We start from the raw sequence: 24,521 nt of genomic DNA, 5'->3' as shown, positions 1-24,521 counted from the left end.
CAATAATTAATGAAGATTTGAATTTTTAATAAAAATATAGGATTTTCATTAAAGTAAATAAATAACTCTTAAAAACAATATTCAATGAAGTAGAACATATAAATAAATTTTACTGGTTTATAGCATTAAAAATAAATTTAAATTCATTAAATTAGTGGAGACAACTTTACATGTTCTTTATTAATATGTTTGTTCAACACTCTAGCAAAGTCATTGAATGAGAAATTAATAAATCATAAAAGGAACCTTAAACACCCTTTATCAATTTACTTGTTCAATATTCTAAGTTATTTATGGATCAATTAATAAATCAATTACAAACTATTTGAATGTCTAATTAACAAATCAGCATTAATATAGCACAAAAATTATATCTATACACAATAAGAACGTATTATATATAAACACATTTAACTATGATATTTTTACTCTCCAAGTATTATATAAAAACTAAAAAAAATAAAAAAAATCATTAATAATAAATCTATTAAATTAATAATAAAATCAGAAAAATTAAAGATTAATTTAAAAAAAATTAAAAGAAAATTTAAAATAATGATTTATTAAATGGTTGAGTTAAATACTTTGGTAGTATATTAAAGAGTCAAATTAAGAGAATGGAGAAAATTTTCTACTTATTTTATTTATTATAAAACAACTTATAGGTAATTTTATGCTTTTTATACAATTATTCTATATAGAATAAGATAATTTTAATTCATATAATATTTTTAATGAAGTTTTTCTACAGCTTTATAAAAGATATTGTCCGTTATTAAAAACTTATATTATTAATACTATTATATATGCAAGAAATGAAACTTATAATATTTTTTTTTATGCATAAATTTATACATGCATATCTTTTTACACCAATTTAACTATGAATATCTTTGCATTCACCTTTAGAAACTCATTTTTGTATTCATATCTTTATATGCAAATACTGTTAAACAAATATTAAGGGTCTTTTGTATGCACTAGCAACTTTTATGGGCCGTTTTTTTTTTTTTTTTATATCATATTAAAACCTCCAAAACATTCATAATATTTTTTATTGACTATGTATCTCAAAAAAATGACATTATGATGTTAAGAAAAAAAAAAAAGACAAAATATTTCTTTTTTAGAATTATATTTACCTCAATGTTACAAAATTTATCTATGTTATTATTTTATAATATTGAACATACAATGTATGTTTTTAATACAATTTGTTTTATTTATTACAATAAAATTATATATTTATAATGGTTAATTTCATTTTACTAAATTTTATTACATATCTTTTTTTATATCTTCTGTTGGTTCTCCATCCTTTTTTTCACTATATTTTTTAACATACATTTCCCACATCTTCATAGAATTATCCAAACATTCTTTCCACGTTATCAATAATTTTTCTCTTCTTACCTCCATTTCCTCTTTTGTCTTATCAAGGAAATGTAAAAATTGTTCTTTTGTACATCCTTCCTCAAGTTCTTTGAATTCATTATAATATTTAATATCGTTTACCTTCTTTTGAATAGCATCTCTTCTATTCCAACAACCTAGCCTAGTATTTTTACAAACCTCAATTGTTGAATTTTTATCCATCCCATGAATTAAGCACATATTATCCCAATTTTCTATTAACGAATTTAGCATATCATTTTTTAATGTCTGTTCATTATACATATCCTTCCACAAACTCCTCATATAATCCAAATCAATCTTCTCTTCTGAATCTTCTAAACGTGTTGCTTCATAACAATTATTTTCCAAAACTTCTCCCGTTAAATTATTTAAAGTTTCTTGTTTTTTATAAGTATTTTCTACATTATGTTCTGATAAATTCCTTACATGATTTTTATTGAATTGTAAGTTTAAAGTTTCTTTGCTCTTTATTTTTAATGTACACTATATTATAATCATAATAGTAAGCATTTAAAAAAGTATTTATTTTTTTTTTTTAAAGCAAAAAAGAGTATTAAATTAGTAATATATTTAAAAAATATAAAATAAAATGAATATATTTTAATATAATTTTTTCTTACTTGTAACAAAAAATAAAATGCAATATAGAAATATATAAAAGAAAATCTAAGTATCAAGTGATTTCTGTAATTCATGCTATTAAATTTAAAAATTTTATTTTCTAATGAATTTTTAGAAAATTTGTTCCTAATTGCATATTATATAACTGATATACTGATTTAACATATATCAGTAAAACTTCTATAAAATACTAAATATGTCGTACTTTTTTTAATAAAAAATATTAAACCTTAATAAAAAATGAAAAATTTTTATTTTCTACATAATTTCTTCTATGCTTAGATAAAATTAATATTTTTCAGTTGAAAAAAACTAATAATAGAATAAAATTATATGAAAAAGTAAAAAAACATGGTTTTACTAAATATATTTACTTAAATATGATTTGCTTTGTAATAATTATAAGAAATACATAATTATGACTAAAATTATATAAACGATGAAACTTTAAATATTCACTATGGAACAATAAATTTTTTTATAATTTTTTTTTTCATAAAGTAGCCGAAAATATTAAATAAATTATAAATTTAGGGTAGATAAAAAAACTAAGATATAAATTGAATATTTTTATTTAAAATTTTTTATTTTCTATTAATTTTATTTTTTTTATTATTTTTTTACGTTATATATGAAAAAAAACTTAAATTGTAAATTAAACGCATGTAAAATAAAAATTATGAAAAAATTAACGTAAAATACTTATTCTTTTTTTCTTCCTATTTATGTTTTAAAATAGATAAAACATCAACATAATTTTTTAAAAACAAGAATATAATTTCTTATATGATTAATTTTATTATGGATATGTTTAATTTAAAAATTTTTAAAAAATAAAATATCTTCATCATATTTGTAGCCATATATGACACATTTTACAGTTTAAAATTCCAGAATATAAATCAATTTTTTAAAAAAAAAATGTTATAAATAAGTTAAAATATTAAATTAATTAAACATTAGAATTAATATATTTTTTTTTTATTGTTTTTATACTAAATAACAATTTAGGTATATTAAATATTAAAATAAAACTAATTTTTTTATATTTTTGCTATGTTTTTTATTTTGAATAATTATTACATTAATTATTAAATTTTAATATATCAATAAGAAAATTTTAATTTATTTTAATATTTATTTTTTATTTTTCCTAATAAATATTTCTAAACATATTTAAAGGGAAAAAAAAAAAAATTGCGAAAAATGAAGTCAATAAAATATCACTAATTCTATTTAAAATAAAATGAAAATATTTTTCATTTTTTCCTTATCTTTTTCAGTATAAATATTAAAAGGAAATTCTGCAAAAAAATAAAAGTTATTTTTTATTTTAATATATATAAAAATAATTAAAGATACTTTTTTTTGTAAATATGAAATAGGTAAACTTGAATAATAATTTGAAATGCTATTAGTTTAATTAAATGCAGATTTATTTGTTCTTTTATAAATTTTTGTTTATGAAATTTTCCAAAAAGAGTCTAAGAAAGAAATAATAAGTTAATGTAATGAATGATATTTTTTCATTAACATTAGCACAAAACTTAATGGTGAAATGAATACAAAAACCCTTTTAAAAATATAACAAATTTTTATAAACAAATTATAATATATAACAATAAAAAATATAACTAAAAAAGAATGTTTAATGAAGAAGATAAGAATAATAGAAAAGATCATATTAAAACTTATTGTTGTATGCTCTTTTTTCAGTTAACAAAAAATAATATTTGAATTTAAAATAAAATAAATGTTATGCAAATTATAAATTATTACAATGATGAAGTTATTTTACACTTATTGCTTTTGATAATAATGAAGAGTGTTAATAGTTATATAGTAATAAAATTATCCAATGGTATTAAACTTTTTAAATAGAGAATAAGTTGAAATTGTAATATTTTTCATGAAACCAAATATATATAAATGAATTACTCTATTGTAACTAATAAAAAATAAAATAACTTAAAAAAAATAAAGTGGATAAAAAGAAATACAAAATAAAAATAAATATAAGCAATAGAGGAAAAAGTGTCTAACAATTATAATAAACTAATATCTATATTTAAGAATATAAAATGACGTATAATCTAAAATTTTAATTAAAGTATATAGTTATAAAGAATTTTTTATTTTATATATTTGATTTATTAACTGGATGTTCGGTGACTTTGTGGTTAATAAAAGGCTTCATTAACCTTTTTGGTAATAAAAAGGACTAGCTATATGAAGAATACGTAGTTGGTTGTGCACGCTCGAAAAAAAAAAAAAAAAAAAAAAACAGAGATACGCAAAAGAAAAAAAGATATTTATTTTTTTTAAATGATTGAATTGAAAAGAAAACGATTGGTAAAATAAAAATCGAGAGTTAGATTTAGTACCAATAAAAATGAGATCTTAAACAGATAAAAATATTTACATAAAAGAATTTAATTTGCATAACATTTATATTTTTAATTTGTGAAAGAAAATTTTATACATATGACAATAAAATTTTCACGTAATTCATATTCATATAATTAATTTGCATTTTTACTGATTGTTTATGTTTGTTAATTCAACAGCAATATATATAAATTGCTGAACATAACTCATAACAAAAAAATAAATAATTTACAATTAAATAATAATCAATATTAAATAAGGATTTTTATTAAAGTAAATAAATGCCTATTGAAATTAAAGAATGCTGAATAAAGTAAATTACATAATTAAAAATCACCTGTTCGAAACATATAAAAATATATATAAATGCATTAAAATCGTAGAGACAGCTCTACATGCTCTTTATTAATTTGTTTGTTCAGTACTATAGCAAAGTTATCGAACATCCAGTTAATAAACCGACTATATATATAAGACGTTTTAATGGTTTATAGAATTAAATTTAAATTCATTAAATTAATAGAGACAACTTTACACGCTCTTTATTAATATGTTTGTTCATTAATCTAGGAAAATCGATAAATAGACAATTAATCAACCACTTAGATAATCTCTACTCATTTTACTTATTATATTTATTATTGATTATTATAAATGATAGTTAATTACTCATAAATTATTCTATTTATTTTAAAACAATATTTATTTTTATTTTTAGAATAAATTTTATTTTATTTATATAATTTTTTTATTAATGTATCTTTATTTATCAACGTTGTCATTCATTTCAAACTTGAGTCAACATATACATTACAGAGATAATATTTCACATATCCTTATGAGGACTCACTAAATTAAAAATCAGGAGTTCTGAAAAGACAAAATTATGATGTTAAAAGAAAAAATGAAATGAAAAAAATACATTTTTTTTAAGAATAGAAAAAATAAAAAATAATTTTTACTCACATGTTAAAACATATAATGCACTATATGTATTTATAGTTTATGTATTTCTATATATTTGTTTTACTGACATGATATTCATGCACAAATAAAATTGAATTAATTTCATAATAATTCACATTTAAATTAGAAATAGGTATATAATGTTATTTATTGGAAAAAAAATTCAAAAATTTAGATAATAAAAAATTATATCATACAAACATTTTTATGTAAAATAAAATTTGTTTTTTTCTATTATGTTGGACAATGCAAATGGAAAAAAATTTTTAATTTCTCAAATTATAAGTCAATTAATAAGATATAATTATATATAAATCTAGTTATATTGAAGGAAAATAATTAAATATATAATATTAAAAAGAATATAAAATTTCTGTGAAGATAAACTAAGTATTAATTTTTGAAAATTTCAAAAATACATTTGAAATAATTTCACATAATATTCGGAGAAAAAAAATAAAAATGCAAATGAAATCTATTTTTATTTCCTTGTGTGTTAAAATGTTTAAAAAAGAAATTCAAAAATTCATGAAATAATTTTCATGTTATAATTATGGTTGTTAATATAAAGTGTTATTAGACTTTTATAAAGTAATAGTTGATAAGTTATATGGGAAATAAAAAGTTGTGCATGCTTTCTATTTGAAGAAATAGCTACTTAAAAAAATATATATTTTTTTTTTCTAAATTGTTTTTGTTATTTATATTTTTAAATTTTAATAAGAAATAAAAAATTTTTTTATTTTTAGCTTTTTAATGAATAACGAAAAATTATATTTGAAGTGTATTGAAAAACAAAGAGGATTTTGTTTTCGCTATTATTTAATTTTTATATGTTTTAGAATAGATTACTATTCATTCTAGTGAGAAATTCTTATTTTCTATAAAAATATTATTTTACATATATTTGAAAGTTTTTATAAAGAAAGCTTAATTTTTAACAAAGCAAGAATAAATTTTTATTGAATCAAATAAATATTAAAAAAAAAATAGATATTATTCTATATACACGTATAAAGCTTATTTACTTAAAAAGGAGCTTATTTTTACAGTAAATAAAATTAATGGAGAATAATCTATATAATTTTGATTTATTTGTATGTTCAATACTCTATAAATTTAATGAACAATCACCTATTAAGATATAGATGCTATTTTTTTTTTTTTTTTTAATTAAAATTTAATAAGAAATTTTGAATAAGGTATTATTTATTGTCATATTATATAAACTATTGATATAAAAATATTAATCTTTTCTATATAATCTTTGTAGAATTAAGAAAATGTATAATATAACAAAAAATGTTATTTGTAAAAATGTTATTGAAATTATAGAAAATATTAGCATGCAAAAAAGGCATAATCTATATAAAAAAAAAGAAAGTTGATTACAACATAAAAATACAATAAGTGGAAATAATACATACCAAAAAAAATAAAGTAAAAATAAAAATGGGAAATAAATTAAAATTTAAAATAATTTCAATAGATAATATTGTATATTAAATTATAAAATACGTTTTATGAAACTTCTTATTTGTATGCATGTATTATAAAAAGAAAATTAAAAATTAATCTTTTTAAAGAAAATTTTGAATACCCTTATGTATGATAATAGTATTATTTTTACTTTTTTTTTAGTGTACACCAACCTTTTCATAACTTTTTTTGTATTGTTAGTAGTAATTTTTTATACAATTTAGATGTTTCATATTGTCCACATTAGAAAAAAAATACTTGAAATTTTTTTTTTAGTCTTTTACTTTGGATTAATGGTAAATTAATTTATAAGAACATTAAAAAGATTATATATTTAAAAGAAAGTTATTTATATTATAAAAACAACAGAACAATCAAAAAATATACAAGAAAATAAATTTTTTTTTCTTGTAAGCATTATAATATGTTAAGCAATAAGTTTTATACATTTGTTAAACAAAGAATATTACAGATATTTTTGAAATTTCAAAATGACCCAAAAGCGTATAAATAAAAGTTATGGATACAAGGCAATAAAGATAATGGGATCACTATAGATAGTATACTAAATTGCTTATATCAAGTTACATATACTGAAATACTTAGAAAAAAAAATTTTTTAATAAATTTCTTCTATTTTTAAGATTTAATTAATGAATAACTGGTAACAAAATAACAGAAATTTTATTACTTACAAGACATTTTTTGATGAAAAATAATATAAGTATATTGCGTTAGTGATTTATCAAATGTTCATTCAAATTTTTTGGTTTGGAATTAAACAAACGAATTAATAAAGAGTATGTACAGTGGTATCTATTATTTTACTTAATTGTAAACAAATACTTTTGTTATAAGTAAATTTTATACAATTAAATTACACAGATGGTTAATAAAAGGCATTATTAAACTTTTTGAGAATAAAAATTTAATAGCTACCTGAAAAATATACCGTTAGACATTCGTACAATAAATAAATAAAAAAAAATATATATATTTTACTTTTTTTTAATTGTTGAGATTTCTAGAAAACAGTTGCCAATAAAAACATTTCCCTACAAGTTAATTTTGTCTGATATCTTAAAAAGAAAATTTTATACTTGCAATAATAAAATTTTCGTGTTTACAACATTTACATAATTTAAATTTGTGTTTTAATAATTATTTATATTAACTTAAAAGTAATTGTTTGAGGTTGTGATTTATAAATTGTCTGATCAATGACTTTGTTGGAGTATTGAACAAGCGGATTAATAAAAGGCACTTATAGTTGCTTCTACTAGATTAATAACTTTAAGCATAGTTTTAAATGCTATATACTAGGAAATTGTATTTATGTAGTATACTTCATTGAGAATTTATTATTTTTAGGAGGTATTCATTTACTTTAACAAAAACCTTCATTTTTATTAAAAATAAGTCCTTATTAATTATCGATTTTTAATTAAATACATTTTATATAGATTGTTATGATTAATGTTTAGCATTTTCAAACCACTGCTTTTAAGTTAATAAAAATAAGTTGTTAAAATGCACGTTTAAATTATGTAAATATTTTAACCATGAAAATTTTATTATCCTAAGTATAAAATTTAAAAAAAAAAATTTTATACAAAATTGTCCAAAAATTAACAATTTCTCATTCAAAAAAAAAAAAAAACATATTTCATTTTTTTTTTATAACTTTTTAAATTTATAAAAAGAAATAAAAAAAAATGAAATGTGTTTTTTTTTTTATCTATTGATTGTAATGCTATGTATTTTCTATACAACTATGAATTTTTATTCTTAAAAAGATTAATACCTTTTACTACCTACGATTATAAGTATTTTTTGAAAACATAAAGCATGCATAGTTAACTTATATTTTATTTAAAATATGCTATAATTTTACAAAGGATTAACGATATCCCTTAATAATAAATAATTTGATGAGATAAAAAAAAAAATTCATATTATTTCTTAATTTACTCAAAATTTGTAGAATTATCTAAATTTTTCACTTTTGTGAGGTATATAAATACTCTTCTGAGCATACATAGGTGAATATAATAAATTTAAAATACAAAAAGAAAAACATAAATGATGTGAATTATTTACATTTTTTCACATAAATTTCATGATATTATTTATACTGACGAAAAAATAAAAGAAATATACTAAATGAAATAAAGTTAAAGATATAGTTATTTATAATTATATTTAAAATAAAAAAAAACAATCCTAAGTATTTCCATAGTATGTGGTTGATTTCTAAAGAATAAAATAAAGTTATGACTTTTCTATTCAACTAATTATTCCCTAACATATAAATAACACATATAAAATTAATTACGAAATTTAAATGAAACATATTATTTTATCCTAAAAAAGTTTCGCATGAACCATGTCATATAAGAGATACATGTATATAATTTCAAACAAAGAAATAAATTTCAATATATAAAGTAGAAAAATATTTATATACATTAGACCCATTTTTTTAATATTTTGTAAAGTAAAATTTAGAATTAGTGAAGTATTTATCAATAAAAATTTTATTTTTATATTTTTTTTTTTAATTTTTATTATATATGTATATTTCCTTTTCTATTGGTTATATTACATAATGGCATTTTATCTTTCTTGCTATATTACAAGGTATAAATATTTTTTAATATCAAATAACAAGTCTACATTTATATACTGCACGATAATTTTACATTTTATTGGAATAATATATTTATTAAGATATTAAAAATATAAAATTTTATTTAATAAATGGACTCTTAATTTTTTAACTTACTGTTTTAACTTATACGTAAGTTTTTGTAAGTTTCAATACGTTTTTACTACAATATTTTTTAATATTTTGGTAATTGAAAAGGTTTATAATTAGTAAGTACATATAGACCAATATTAACTTATGATTAAAGAAATTAAAATTCATTAATAATTTGTATTAACAACAATTTAAAATACGATGATTTATTTTATATTTAAATGATATTAAATCAGTTTATTAATATGCCTATTAAGTCTTGTATAATATTAAAGAGAAAAATTAATAAAAATAATGTAATTATACTAATTTTGTTTATTGTAGAAATGATTTTGTTTAAGGTTTATATAATTGCATTATATAACATTAAATATATACTTTATTTCGTGTGGTATTTACCATCTTTAAAATTTAATTCAATATTTTTTTTATTCTTATAACATTTGCTACTTTATGAGATATTTATATAGTTTAACAAAGCCATTTATTTGAATTTCATAACTTATATTAAAATATATTTATATCATCTTTTATCAAAATTAATTTTCATTTATTATAAAAATTAAAAAAAAAATTATCATACGAAAAATCAAAATAATTATCAAAATAAAGTTAAATAAAAAAATAAAAATGATAAAAAAAAAAAAAAATATATACATTTTTTTTTTTAATATACATAAATTACAATAGTGTTTTTATATATAATTCAAAGAAATTTTCTTAAATAACATGTGTGTGCAATTTATTTTTTACTTAACATGGTCAATTTGAATATTAAAAAGCTTAATAGTATTTTTTATTAGCTATAAATGCATCTTTTTTTTTTTTTTTATGAAATTAAAAATAAACATTTAAATTTTTTTTTTTTTTTTTTTTATGTTATAAAACACAATGTAATTCACAAAAAGAAAACTCAAATTGCATGAAAAGAATTAAAAATCTTAGAAAAGTAAATTTGTTTCATATTTATAAACTTCATATCACATTTTTTTAATTCATTATTTGTATACATACATATCTTTTAATAATTATTTTTTATAATTGTATTTTTTTTTATGGGATTTAGTAATTATAGAATATAAATAGATAATTAAAAATTGTAATTAGAAAAACAAGTATAATATAATATATATAGAAACTTGAAATTTCAAAAAATGAAGGAAATAAATGTTAATTTATAAATATCTTATTAAAAAGGTTATGTTGCCTATAAAAATTGAACATAAATATATAATAGTGTGAGATAAGAATACAAATGTATAATTCAATTATGATGGAAATTTACTAAAATAAAAGATTTTATTACATTGTAAATAGGGGAAAACATAATAAATATAGTGTTTAATAAATCCCATAAAAATGTATTTAACATATAGTAAATATTAAGTAAAATTTTTGTTGATTAAATAGATAATTGTTTTTTTTTTAAATTATTAATACCGGAACAAAATATAATAATTTAAAAAAAAATCTTTGCGCAAGTATATGCATAAGAAAATTATTTTTATATGTATTTTTTCGTATTTACGAAAAATATAAACCCACAAGTATTAACTTCCTTATCATTAATATATATTTTTATTTTTATTGTTTTTTATATATGTTTGTAGTATTCGTTTTGAATAAGCATTATAGGTAAAAAATATTTCTTACAATTGAAAATTTAAATATGAAAATGAACGAGAAGACAAAGATAATAAATATAAAAAATAGCAAAAAAACAATATTAAGAACACCTAAAAGCGCAAAATGAAAAATATAAAGTAGAAAAAGAATGTACAATAAAAAGAAATTTTAAATGATAAAAAGAAGGAAAATATATATAAATAATAAAGGTTTTAATAAATTAAAATTTTTTCTAGAAAAATAAATATAAATATATATATCAATAACTTCATTGATAGTGTGCGAATTAAGACAAAATATATTTTATAACATTATTTAAATTATTTAAATTTGTTTCCTTTATTTTTTTGTTCTAGGAGGTTAGTATTTATTTTAATTGATAATAATATGGTATTAACAACACTTTAAATTTTATTTTATTTTTTAAAAAAATTTATTTATTAATAGTGAATTAGATTATGTTTTTTATTTTAAATTTTTCAATTCAAATATGTGCATGCACACATTCTTGCTAATTTTTACAAGCATAAATAAAAAAGGAAGTATCATATATATAAATATGTTTGCATTATATTTTTTATTTTCAATGAATAAATGATGTAATTCCTTAGATTATATTTTTAATTTTTAAAAAAAAAAAATACATATTATTTATATATTAAAATAAAATAATTTTTTGGAATTAAATACTTGATAATATTAAGATAATATTTTAAAATATATTTTAATAAAAATTAACCAAAACAACTTATACCTTTTTAGTAAAACTCCATATTTTATTTTACAAAAAAACTGTTCAATTACTTACATGCACCATATATATTATACTTCAAGATGAAATACTGTAAAAATTAACTAAAAAAAATTAATATAAGTTACATAAAATATAAAATGAATTATTATTAAATTTGAAATTAGATAAAATTATTACTTAGAAAAAATAAAATTATAATTAAGAAAATTATTTAAGACAATTAAATAAATGGAAAAAAAGAATAAAAGAATATAAGAAAGAATAAGCATTATACATAGGTATTGAATAATTTTATATACATTTTATTATTGTTTCATGCGATAATTAAATTTATATGTATATATTTATATATATGAAATGAATAACGAATTTTCTTTTTTAAAAAAATATTTGTATTTTTCATTTTTTTATAAAGAAATAATCTATATATTTTTTTTTTTTTTACGTAAGAAAATATATTAAAACATAATATTTTTAATTAATATTTAATAATGAAGGAATTTTGTAAAATAATATTATTGTTTATTGAACAAACTTTTATATACTTTTTATTTTTTATCTTACAACAAAATGTATATTGCATTTACAAAGAAAGAAATGTAAATGAATTAATAAATATAATTGGCAATGATGAATTATATTATAATTTATTAAATCTAGAGGGAATAATATTACATTCTTTAGAAAAGGACGAATTAAAACTACCCTTATTAAAACCAGAGGGAGAAGCAAGCCTAAATATGTCTAAATTTAAAGTAGTTAGAATTATAAATAATAATAAAGAGGATAATTACATTTTACCTACTCCCAAGTGCAATGCTGAAGATATAGTAAAATTTGAATATATTACAAGGGAACAATTAATAGCATCTTATGATTCTAAATACTCTGATTTAATTAAAAGAAAAAATTTAATTGTGAAATCTTTAAAAATAATAAAATATATGTTGGTACCAATGGATTTTTATAGACAGACAAATAATATGAAAGAATCTTTAATAGCATTAGATAATTTATTTTTTCAAAATTCCAGTAGACACAGTGAGTCTTTAATTTATCAAACGAGGTATAAAATGTGGCTACTTAAAATGAAAAAATTAATTCATAAAAATATTAAAAAAAAATTGTTTACAAATATGCCAATTCATAGTGAATCAGATGCACTTGAAAGCGATGATTTATTTTTTACAACTAATTCAGATATAAATTCTATGAAAAAATTGAATAGGGTGTCGGATTTTTATAACATGGGGATATTTAATTTGATTGGTTCCCATTTTATAGGTATTATTAATTTATATATTTGTGCCAATATTTTATAAATTATATATTTTATATAAATGTTAATATGTTTTTTTTTTTTTCCATAGTTTTAGGACATTTTTTAGTTTTAAGGTTAGCCCTTAAACATTATCATAAGTATTTTGAATTAGGAAGTGTAAAGTTTTATAGTTGGCAAAACATTTTACAATTTAATATGTCGGATAGATTTAAAGTATTAGATTTAATTTGTGATGGAAGTGGTAATTATGAAGCAAATATGAAAAGAAGAAAACAATATTTAAAAAGTAAAAGAACATCATTGTTAGAAGAATGTGAAGTATTAGAGTTTTTAATTCATCATATTAATAAATATCAGATGGAATTATATACTAATGCTAACCAACTAAATTTAAATATGCAAGTTTTATTGGAGAATATTCATGTAAAAAAAAAATTTTTTGAGTTTATGTGTAACAATGAAGAGAATTGCAATATATATGAGAGTGAAAAATTTAAAAGTGAATTTACGAAAATATCAACAGAAGATGATACAAATGAATTTTTAGAAAGCATTTATTCTGAACCCAAAGGACTAGACGCATTCAATATATATATACATTTTCACCATTTTATAAAATATTATAGTTATTATAATAAAAATAATATTTTGTATGTACATCTTTTAAACCTTATAGGAATTTTAAGTAATAATATTTCAATAAGAATATTTTTATCATTTACATATATATTTGCTAATTTATTTATTATTTTCATTATAATTTTTATTTTTATTTTATTTTTTTCATATTTACTTTTTCTACATTTTATTTTGTTAAATATTATTAGATGGGGAAAGTAAAGCATATGTGAGTTCAATTTACCTACCAGGATATTATAATAGTAAAAAAAAAAAAAATAAATCATTTTGTATTAACTTGCTTATTCTTTTTTTTATATTTTTTAATTATTTTTTAGTTATTCAGCTTTCATTTGATGAAAAACATGACTTGACAAAACTTTATGAAAATCTTTTAGAATGTAAATTTAATAGATGAAAATATTAATATGAATTATGCTTAATATAAAAAAAATTATATTTAAAATAGATTCTTAACAATATCATCAAACATTTTAATTGATGAAATAATAAAACAAATCTCTTTTGCATTATAGGTGTTGAAACATGTCACCTAGGTAGTAAATATAGATCATTAGTTTATAGTACTGATTTAATCTTAAATGTTAGAAATTATGATTCACAAATATGTAATATGTGCGAAGGGACACTTTTCTATATAAATGGTAATTCTTCAAAATAATTAAATATAAACATACTTTTTTTTTTTCCAAAATTTTTTTATTTAATCTTTTAATGTATAAAATAGGTCAAACTCAAGATGGTATAACAATGCTACAAAAATTTTATAGTTACGTCACTGAAGTTTTACAAATAAATAATATAAGTTCATTAATAAAAGATATGAATATTTATGAGGATTATGCTAATTTTTTAATGCATGATGCAGAATGGTTCACGTTTTTGTTATTATTTAGACTAGTCTCATATGAAGGTAATTAAAGAAAAAAAGTATAATAAATTTTTTTATAACATAACATATTCATGTTATTAATAAGTACATGATATATATTTAAAGTTACGTAAAATTTTGTACCTATGTAAAAAAAAAAAAAAATTAATAATAGATTGATATTCCTTTTTAATTGAACTTTTAAATAACATATATATTTTATAGGTGTTGCTCGTAAGGGCATAGTACATGCCATGTATACAAGCTTAAAAGATGAAGATAAATTCAATAGAACCGTTTTAACAAGTTATTGGTATCCGTCACCTTTAAAAAAATATTATTCAATATATATAAGAAAAAAGAAGTCTGTAAATTTATTAGAGAGTAAGAGAAATATAAAAAAAAAAATGAAGAATAAGATTTATTATATTCATTACTTTTTCTTTATTATTTTTTTTTAATATATTTACTTCTTATTTTTTCATTTATAGAATTGGAAAATTTATTAAGTAGTCATACGATAGAAAAAATGAAAAAGTGCATAAAATTTTATATACATGTAAATTCATTTTTACAATTAGATTTTTTTTATTACCTTAATGAAAGTCCACTTAAACAACAACATCCTTTTGGTTTGACTATGTTAATTGAGCAAAAATTTAAAACTTGGTTTTTTGATTACTTAACTGGATATTCCTTTATAAATTATGAAGAAGAAAGTACAAGAGTTGAAATGGCTGAAAAAATGCAAAGAGGAGAATTTGTATTACCTAAATATAGTAAATGGACATCTCATTTGAAAAAGATAATTGAAGCATCATATGAAGTGTATTTTGAACAAAGGCATATAAAAAATTTGTTTAAATATTTTAAAACTTATAATATAAATAATAAAATAATGTTAATGAGAGATTCATATGAATTATATTTAGAGAATTACAAGGATATACTATTCACTGCGGATATAATTGATTTAAAAAGAAATTTTTCATTTTATACTGACAAAAAAAGGAGAAAACTTAGAAGTTTTTATTATATTCATTCTTTCTGGGGAAATTCAATGAATTACCATAAGTTTGGTCTTGTATATGGATATACAGTAAATAAAAATTACTTAAAGGAGATAGTTGATGAATTATATCCACTTTATATGGTTAACAAAAATATTTTTTCTGATATGTCTTTTATACAGACAGTTTATTTGCTTTTTAGAAAAATTGAAAGTAGTTTTCACTCACACAGGAGAAATGATGACATAGTAATATAAATATATATATATATAATACATATAATTTTTTCTCACATAAAAAAATATTCTCTTTATTTAACATGTATATATTTTTTTTATAGAGTATAAATAATATATTTTTTTTTAACGTAAGAAAAGATTATTATAAATTAAATAGAAAGGATAGAGAAGAAGAAATAAATTCTTCTATGGCATCTAGATTTTTTTCTAAAACTTTATTTTCGGTATTCCAGATGTTATTTACTATAAAATTAAGCAATGACATAGATAAACTTGACAGATTATATGGTTCTAGTGAAATGATTGGTTTGACAGTAGATGAAGAACCTTATTTAAAATTTGCTTATGCATATTATGGTAGTATGATGGATAATTTAATAAATACTTTTTTACCCTTATATATAAAAAAACCAATAACCCAATTAAAATATGGGAAAACTTTTATTCTAGCTAACATGTATAAATTATGTTCTGATATTTTTACGTTATTAAATTTAAATAACTTAAGTCTTTTATGTGAATATCAAGCAGTATCTAGTTCTAATTATTATTCTTACAAGAAAATGGCACAATTTATAGATAGAAAATATACAGGAATAGTTATAGGTGCTTTTATTATGAAACTTTGGGATGTTAGAATGGAAGCTCTAGGCCAAAGAGTAAACAATTACTTTGATAAGTTTATGTGGCCAAATATATTATATCCCTTAGGATTGTTGAGCGTATTTTTTGCAGGTAATATACTTTTTAGAAATGTTTTATACTTTCCCCGTACTTTACCTGGAGAACTTGCGGAACAAGTAAAGCATTCCTTACCCGAAACACCTAAAGAAAAACCCTCTGTTTTTTATATTGATGTACAGGTAAATGTAGCCGTTTTCCATAGTTTATGTACTTCTATGTTTTTGTTTGCCTTAATGAGATGGTATGCTTTTTATGATAACGTTGTATTCTTAATTAGAAGTTATATTCGTTTGTTTGATAGATTCTATTCTGTACTTGAAAATTATATTGCTCTCTTTATTAGGGGACAAGTAAATAAAATTACAACTGATGCTTTATTAAAAGCATTTCAAAGAGCTTATATAGCTACATTGAATGAGGGTTTATATCAAGAGGCAATTACAGCTAGAATTACTTCCAAACAACTTAGTAAAAAAGAGAGTGATAAAAATAATAGAGATGATATACAAATATTTGATACTCAAGATATTGGAATATTGTCAGGAAATTGTGATTTTATGTACATAGATAGTCCTTCATCTTTTGAAGATTTAGAAGAAAGTGAAAAGTTCTTAAATGAAAAGAAAAGTACATGCTATGAAAAAGATTAAGAATGAACAAAGTAGAAGTAATTCACTATTTAGTATATGTTAGATAAAAAAAGAAAAAAGGTGACGGCAATTTTTAATTTACGAAAAAAAAATGCCAAAATTAATTTATTGTATGATATATAAAAATAAAATGAATTAAAAAAGTAAAAATTTAGCAATAATACAAAATTAAGAAAAAAAAAAAATTAAAATATATAAAATTATAAAATAGATTAATTAATCATTCAAAGAAATATAGAAAATGAATTAATAAAAATATATATGGTTTCAATATGTATTGAAACATGATTTAAAAAATTTTTTCTGCTTAAGTTAATGTATTATGGCATTTATTTTATAAAGTCATAATATAAGATAACACTAAAAAACATTTAATTTTTGTACTTTTCTATATATCCGTACTGTAAATGAAAACATATCTTTTCATATCTTCTGTCAATATCTTTTTTATTTTTTTATATTTTTTACTCTCTTTTATGACTTCTGTCTTATATTTTTTTATCTATTTTATTATTTTTTTAATTATTGTCATTTTTCTGTATTTTCTTTGTAGAGTTAATTTTTCCTTTAATAATATTACATTTACATTTATTTTTTAGTTTTCCTTTAAGATATTATTTTTCTAATATTTTTTAATTTTTTGGTCTTTTTATATATGAGAACTTGTTTTTACAATATAAAAATGAATAATTCTTATAGGAAATACAAAATTAAGATAATTTTATTTTATATATTTACCATGGTTTTTTTTTTTAGGAGTAACATGTATAAAATTAGTCATTTATCACAAACATTTTGTTTCCTTAATAATTAAATATATTATAAAATGTTACAATAAATCTTTAATTAAAGAAGAAATAGTCCATTTTGACTTATTAAAAACATTTTAATAAGCAATTTTAATATTTAAGATCTTTTCTTTTGCCCACATTATTGCATTTTTAATTTTTTAATAAATATTTGGTTTTTTTTTATTAGTATTATTAATTTACATTAAATTTCGTTAACTTCGTAGGGACACCTATAAAATTTTTTTACTTCTATATAATTGATTAGTTTTTTCTTTTTATAAATTTTGAATAATTTTTACTTATTATTTATAGTTTATTTTTTTTTTTTTGAAATTAGTTTACTATTAAAATTTTTTTATATTTAACATGTAGCACTAATTTTCTTTTTTCCCTTATTTCATTACATATATATGCACATAACCTCTTATTTATTACTATTTTTGCAGTTTGTATATTTTCATTGATTAATTTTTTGCATAATAGAAATAAATTTTTATATTTTAACGTATTTTTATAACTTGTTTTTTTATTTACTCAAAATCTCAACGTGTAAATAACTTTTCAAATTATTATAATTATAATTTTAGTAATGGTATATTGTCTACAAAAACTTTATTAAAATGATCAACAAACATATTAATAAAGTGTTGTAGATATATATATATATTCATTTTTATTATTAAATTATATTTTATTAAGAATCGTACATTTTAAAGTGATTTTGTACTTAATTAATAAAAAACATCTTAATACAGTACTTACAGAACTAGTAATAAAACTCTATGTAGATACAAGTATTATAAGTTTAACAAAAGCATTTTCTATTATGTATTTTATTAAGTATTTCGATTTACATTTATGTATTTGACCCATAAATGGTATTATCGACTTATTTTAAATGATATTTAAATAAATGAATATATACTTTTGTTTTTACATGCTAAGTATATTAGGAAAATGTGTAATCTAAATACATACACTAAAAATAGACATATTATTTCTTTTTTTTTTTTTATGGTATACTTAAAATCATTAAAAAAACATATTTTACTTTTTTTTGATGTTGTGGATTGTATTTTTATTTTTACGAAAAATTAATAACATAAAATATTATACTTATATTTCATTGTGTAAAATGACTTAGTAAATAATAAAATTATTATTTAATATTAACAAAAATAAATAATTTATATAATAATTGATCTTATTTAAAATAAAATAAGTACAGTTATTTCCACATGCTCTTTATTAATTTCCTTACTGAATACTAGTAAAGTCAATGAATATACAATTAATAAATAAATATTTCACGTATTGATTATTAACACTTTCTTTTCTTAAATAATAAAATAAAAATCTTCAAAATAAATAAAAAAAAAAAATGGTTCTTTTATAATAGATTATTTTTTTATTAAAACAAAATTAAAAAATATTTTAAACCAAAAAAAAAAAAAAATACAAATATACATATAAAATGATTTATGTCCCCTTTTGTAAGACTCACAAATTTAGAATGTCCTTTGTTTTATTATTTTTGATTATACAAGTTTATGGCATATAGTCTTTTTTATACCAGACTGATGCATAAGTATATGAATATACTTTTTGTTAACGAAGTAATATTAAACTTAAACATATTAAAAAAATTGAAGATTATTTAAAAAAATGTTTTAATAAGATTACAATATTTAATATGTAAATTATTTTATAATCTTTTATGTCAAAATATTAAATTTTATAAAATAAATTACATTAAATTATTTTTACATTATATAATTGATTTATTAATTGTATTTTCAATAATTTTACTAGAGTAATGAACAAGAAAATTAATAAGGAGCATATAGAGTTACTTCTACTAGTTTAATTTAAATATAATTTTAAATCTATAAATCGGTAAACTGTATTTATGTAGTCTACTTCATTAAGCATTCACTGTTATTAAGAGACATTTATTTACTTTAGTAAAAATCCTTTATTTTTGTTAAAAATTTAAATCCTTATTATTTATAAATTATTAAGTAAAAATTTTTTAATTATAATGTTATGTATAATGTTTATTAGTAAAAGTACATTTATTTTAAATTAACAATAATCAAATATTAAAACACAAGATTAAGCTATACATAGATGTTAACAATGAAATTTTACTTTTGGTGGTATAAAATTTTTTCTAAAAAATCTTAAAATTCATTCTTAAGAAAAAATTCTACCTCAAAAATTAAAATAAATTAACAAATTTTTTTCTTTTTTTTTTTTTTTATCTAGAGTTTGCAAACGGTCAATTGCTTATTTTTCATAAAACTACTGATTTTTATTATAGAAAAGGCTAATAATAATTTTAAGCAATTAATTTGAAATAAATTTTCTTTTATATTTTAATTTTTTATTAATATAGTTTCACAATATGATTAAATTTTATCATTAAAATATTTTGATTTATAAATTATAAAATTTTTTTTTTTTCGATTTAAATATATTTTTAATGTCCGTAAATTAAAAGACTACAATAAATTATCATTCAACAGTCAATATATTTTAAAAAAAACTTATTTAAATAAATAAATAAATAAATAAAAATATAATTGTAATATATCTGTTAAATGAATATGGATGAAAATAACTTTAAACATAAAAAGATATTAAGTAAATACATTTACTAAATATTAATTAGTTGTTTGAGGTTTCTGTCAAGTGTTGAACAAATAAATAAGGAAAATATAGAGTGGTCTTTCTTAATTTTATTAATTCTAAAGGTACTTTTTTTAAACAATATATAATTTTTATATAATTACATGGCATAAAATAGAATATTTCATATAAATTTTCCAGTTTTTTAATGAAATATCTTAATATTTTATTTATCACTAGAATATTAATCAATAAAAAATATCAATGTCCTTTATAACATTTTATATAATAACAAAATATTATAATAAGGGGTTGATGGGTAATTTATTAATTTACCGTTTAAAGGCATTTATGGTATTTTGAATAATCAAATTAATAAGGAGTATGTAGAGAGATTCCCACTTATTTTATTTATAATACGATTAGGTAGATAACCATACATCTTTTACATAATTGTGTATTCACAATAAAGGCATTTATTTTTATATCTCATATTTTTTATTACTTCTCTCAATAGTTTTATATAAAACACTATATAAAAATTATTACAATATATTACTCGAAAAGAGAAAATAAGAAAAATTATTTTTTTTTTAATGAAAATGAAAATTTTTTTTTATATAAATTTGTCACTAAATCATTCATATTTTATGAACATACCTCTATTACATTTAAGAGGGCAATATTTTCTTTTTAAATACTTTTCAGTTTGTGCTTACAAAAAACAGTTATACGTTTCATCATGTATATCTGTATACATGTCTTTTAATTGTCTGGTATTCTTCTTAATAAAAGGAGTTATTAACCTTTTTTGCGAATGATAATACCTAGTTATATGGAAAATATGTAGTTAGCCATACAAGCATTAGATAAATTTTAAAAAAAAAAACAAGTTATTTTTTAATTTTTTTTGTTTTATTTTTATAAAGAATATAAGTAAAAAAATATATTTATTTTTTTTGAAAAAAGATTTAATGATGAAAAAAAATGTTCGAATAAAATAAGAAATAATTTGTTGACGAAAGATCTTTGTGATGAATTTTTATTTTGAGTTTTTTTATTTTAGAGAAAATTCTATATACATAATAATAAAATTTTATTGTTTGTAATGTTCGTATAATTTAATATGTATTTCATTATGTTCGTTAACTTTAAAGTAGAAAACTTGAGTTGTTAAACATTGTTAATAACATTATAAGTAAAAAAATATATCGTCAAAATCAATATTCCGTGAAGATTTAAATTTTTAATAATAATAGGGATTTTTATTAAAGTAAATAAATACCTCTATAAAACAAAGATTCTTAACCAAGTAGACTACATAAATACAATTTACTTGTTTTATAGGATTTAAAATTGTACAGTGATTCATTAAATAGATATAGATAACTCTACGCGCTCTTTATTAATATGTTTGTTTAGTATTCTAGCAAAGTCACTGAAAAGGCAATTAATAAATCATATGCATAGAAAATATTTTAAAATAAGCCCACTATTATTATATAAGACTTTAAAAATGTCAATATCTTTTATTGGTTACATCTTACCACCTAAGATAAAAGTCTCATGTCAAATTTTTATATTTATCTTGTTTTATAATATAAACTCCATTTCTTATATATTTATCTATATTATTATTATTATTCATATATTGTGAAAGAAAATTACTTCACCAAATATCAAAATAATTTTTGAGTTTTAGTTCTTGGATTAAATATAGTTTCTTTTTATTGTTATTAGTAATATATACTAAATTTTTCAAATGAGTTTGATATATCCTCCTTGTCTCGTTATGCAATAACCTTATTATAGTAAGTGAAATTTATACCTCTTTATTTCATTAGTATATAGATTCTGCTTTTGATTTTCCATTTTTAATTTTAGTTTCTCTGGGAACTACTAATAAAATTTATACTTACTATTTCCATTTTAATACTTCATTTTTTTTTATTCATATTTAGGAAATTAATATAAAATTGTGTTACATACATTAATATATTTAATTGCAACTGTTTGATTTTTCCTAAAATTATCCAAATAATTATGGACTTGTTTGCATCTATCATTTAAGTAAATCATTTAGATTTTTATGTATTATCATGTAATGACTTTGAAAAACCATGACATATAAAATACGCTCTATGTATAGCAAAATATTATCTTTACCCTATATCTCCATCATGTATACTATTATATATCAATAATGTATTTCCCACTATTTCTTCAGAAGATTTATCTTTTCTTAATATATGATCTTAAGTGCATAATTAAGATTCTTACGTAAACTTTCATTAGTGCAATTTCCTTGAGAATAATGAACACTTGTATGAAATAATTTTATCTGCATTTTCTTGAATACATAATCTTGAAATTCATGACATGTATTAATAGAACGTTGGTCAGTTAAGATGCTTTTACGGAATCCAAATATAGAGATCTAAATATTCTTCAATATAAAAATTGAATCATTAACAGTAGTAATTTTTTTAATAACAGTATTTAAGATAGAACATGAATAGTTATCAATTACAGCTAGTATAAAATATTCTTTTTCCTTTACATCTTATTGATTTGCCAAAAAAAAACTTCATTGACCTTTTTGAGAATGTATATAATGATAGTTTCTAATTTTATAGTATTGTCTACTCTTCCATTATAATGAACATATAAGAAAATATATCTATGATGACATCTACAACAAATTTCTACAGACATAAAATCATCACAAAGAAGCTTACAAAGAAAATATATATCGTCTGAAGTGTAGCACAGATATGATCATAAAATATACATGACATTAGTAACATATTGATATAAATAAAAAAAATTTAATTTGTATTTTTTTTAAAGGAAATTATTTTTTACTTTTTTTTTTATGTAATTTTATAAAAAATATCTAGAGAAGTGATAAAAACTATGATATATAAAAAAATAAATATGTTCAACTTATTGTAAATAGATAATTATATAAGAGGTATATATTTAGGTGCCTAAATCATTTGTATTAAAATTAAAATTAGTAAAAATCTCTGTATATTCTTTTTATTAATTTGACCATTTAAAGTACTATAAAGATCATTCAACAATTAATAATCAATTGGAGACTTCAGGTTAATCAAAGTCAATGCAAATGAATCTATTGTAACAGCAACTTAAAAAAATGGATATTTCTATAGAGAAACTAAGATATTTGTGAAGAATTAAGAGAATAATGTAAATTTATAAGCAAGAAAGGTAATAAATTTTCAACGATAAATATACCTAAGGACTTTGTAAATTTAATGGAACATCATTGAGGAATTATTTTGAGTGGTTCAATGAATTTGAAGATTTTGAATCATTATTATAATTGTTTAAAAGAAAATTGGTATCCTAATTAAATTAATATTATCAAATGTCTATTCTACTTGAATACTATCCATTGTTACTAATAATGGGATAACAAACGTGCTTAAGTTACAACTTATAATATTATATTTTTAGATGTAAAAAAAAAATGCAAAATGCATTACAATCTTGTTTATTCTAATCCAAAGGATAACATTATGGAAGATACATATTTGTTAATTATTGATTGCAGAATATATTCCAAAAGTTTCTTATGTTTCATAAAATCAGATGGATTAATGCTTAAAAATCTTTGGAGAAGTTTTAGACGAATATCTATATTTTGGTATAAAGAAATATATCTCTTTAAGAAAACATGAAGAAAA

At 18.5% G+C, this 24,521-nt stretch overlaps 2 protein-coding genes across 2 annotated transcripts, besides 6 other annotated features; one reads left to right on the top strand and one right to left on the bottom strand.

Annotated features, from left to right (window-relative positions):
* Nucleotides 1-236: part of a repeat region that runs on past the window's edge.
* Nucleotides 237-1,278: 1,042 nt separating this feature from the next.
* PGAL8A_00475500 (Plasmodium exported protein, unknown function) lies at nucleotides 1,279-2,111 on the bottom strand (the record flags this gene model as incomplete). The annotated part of the gene is made up of 2 exons (XM_028673537.1): nucleotides 1,279-1,899; nucleotides 2,037-2,111. The coding sequence occupies 2 exons, from the start codon at nucleotides 2,109-2,111 to the stop codon at nucleotides 1,279-1,281; spliced, it is 696 nt and encodes a 231-aa protein (XP_028529979.1).
* A 2,101-nt stretch (nucleotides 2,112-4,212) lies between these two features.
* Nucleotides 4,213-4,730: a repeat region.
* A 3,338-nt stretch (nucleotides 4,731-8,068) lies between these two features.
* Nucleotides 8,069-8,567: a repeat region.
* A 3,935-nt stretch (nucleotides 8,568-12,502) lies between these two features.
* Nucleotides 12,503-17,386, top strand: PGAL8A_00475400 (cytoadherence linked asexual protein, putative; the record flags this gene model as incomplete). Its single annotated transcript, XM_028673536.1, has 9 exons — nucleotides 12,503-13,295; nucleotides 13,382-13,978; nucleotides 14,121-14,174; nucleotides 14,250-14,312; nucleotides 14,448-14,576; nucleotides 14,660-14,845; nucleotides 15,029-15,187; nucleotides 15,295-16,061; nucleotides 16,154-17,386. The coding sequence occupies 9 exons, from the start codon at nucleotides 12,503-12,505 to the stop codon at nucleotides 17,384-17,386; spliced, it is 3,981 nt and encodes a 1,326-aa protein (XP_028529978.1).
* A 2,563-nt stretch (nucleotides 17,387-19,949) lies between these two features.
* Nucleotides 19,950-20,443: a repeat region.
* A 1,150-nt stretch (nucleotides 20,444-21,593) lies between these two features.
* Nucleotides 21,594-22,269: a repeat region.
* Nucleotides 22,270-22,334: 65 nt separating this feature from the next.
* Nucleotides 22,335-23,373: a repeat region.
* Nucleotides 23,374-24,521: the final 1,148 nt, after the last annotated feature.

The sequence above is a fragment of the Plasmodium gallinaceum genome (assembly GCF_900005855.1).
Source record: "Plasmodium gallinaceum strain 8A genome assembly, contig: PGAL8A_v1_141, whole genome shotgun sequence".
Lineage (NCBI taxonomy): Eukaryota > Apicomplexa > Aconoidasida > Haemosporida > Plasmodiidae > Plasmodium > Plasmodium gallinaceum.
Note: the sequence above shows the minus strand (reverse complement) of the source record. Positions and strands in the feature narration are given on the sequence as shown.